Here is a 1,088-nt window from a genome sequence, read left to right as displayed (position 1 = left end):
CAGGTGTACAGGCGTGGGAGGCTTCTGGGCGGCCTCCCTGGCAGCATCGGGGAGGAGGGAGGGAAGGGAGCGGAACTCACCGGCAGGAGGCTGGCGAGTAAAGGACGTAGCACAGGAGCTCCAGCACCACCTCGCGGGACTCCAGGGAGCAGGCCAGGAGCAGCTGCAGCGCCAGCATCACAAACTGCTTCTGCATCCTGTCCTGAGCGCAGGGGGAGCGACACTGGGGCCCGAGGCCTGGGGTGGGGCGGGGCGGGGCCGGTCTCGGGACTAGGGGCTCACCTGGAGGCTGGGGGGCTGGTCCAGGTTGAGCAAGCGCACGAGGATGCCCTGCAGCCGGCTGCAGAGGTCTCTGCTGACGTCGGGCAGCAGCCTCAGCAGCGCGTGCAGGATGTGCACACGGTCTGCCCAGGAGGCCTCGTCCAGCAGGTCCATGAACAGCGAGGCCAGGCCCTCCACCGTGCCCACCTCGGGGTACGCCTGCAGGGATCTGGCGCTGAGGCCCGGCCCCCTGCGCCGCACCCGGGCGCTCCAGCCTCCCCCTCCCGTACCTGAGCCCGTGCCTCCAAAACTCCCCCGAACCTGCAGAGTGAAGATGGGGACGAGCTTTTTGAACCAGTTCTGGGCGACGAAAAAATGCAGGAACCTAGGCAGATGCCCGCAGCGCTCTTCCCAGAGCGAGTGCCCGTAGTGGAACTGGGGGCAATGAAGACAGGTCTCGGCCCTCGCGGTGTCCTCGCGGGAGCCCATGGGCTTCGGGATGCGACCCTCGGGGCTCTAGGGGCAGCGGCAGCAGCTGCAGACCCTGCCCGCCTCAGGCAGCTCCCGCGCCGCTGCCCAGCCCAGCCCCGGACGCCCACCTGAGCCTCCTGCTCCGGCAGCTGGTCGGAGAGCTGCGTGTGGGGGCGCTGCGAGTCCGAGGCCCAGTCCAGACCCTGTTCGTCCTCCTCCTCCCCCTCCCCTCCCCACGACTGGGTCCGCTTCTCCTGCCGCTTGGCGCGCCGCCGCCTCGTGCCCCGCGGCAGCCACGGGTCGTCCCGGCTCCCTCCCGGCTGCGAAGTGGAGAACGAGGCGTGGCCACGGGCGCG

The 1,088-nt window shown here is 70.3% G+C and overlaps 1 protein-coding gene across 1 annotated transcript in view; it reads right to left on the bottom strand.

The window, feature by feature from the left end:
* WDR97 (WD repeat domain 97) overlaps nt 1-1,088 on the bottom strand; it is a 9,899-nt gene that overhangs the window by 1,970 nt on the left and 6,841 nt on the right. Inside the window, exons 17-20 of the mRNA XM_024741030.1 lie at nt 861-1,052; nt 583-777; nt 283-480; nt 81-202 (exon numbers count right to left, since the gene is read on the bottom strand). Of these exons, the coding sequence (XP_024596798.1) occupies nt 81-202; nt 283-480; nt 583-777; nt 861-1,052 (707 nt within the window). The remainder of the gene's footprint in view (nt 1-80; nt 203-282; nt 481-582; nt 778-860; nt 1,053-1,088) is intronic.

Source organism: Neophocaena asiaeorientalis, unplaced genomic scaffold (assembly GCF_003031525.2).
Source record: "Neophocaena asiaeorientalis asiaeorientalis breed wild unplaced genomic scaffold, Neophocaena_asiaeorientalis_V1.1 scaffold177, whole genome shotgun sequence".
NCBI classification, from domain to species: Eukaryota; Metazoa; Chordata; class Mammalia; order Artiodactyla; family Phocoenidae; genus Neophocaena; species Neophocaena asiaeorientalis.
The sequence above is the reverse complement of the archived record's forward strand: the minus strand, read 5'-3'. Positions and strand labels throughout refer to the sequence as shown.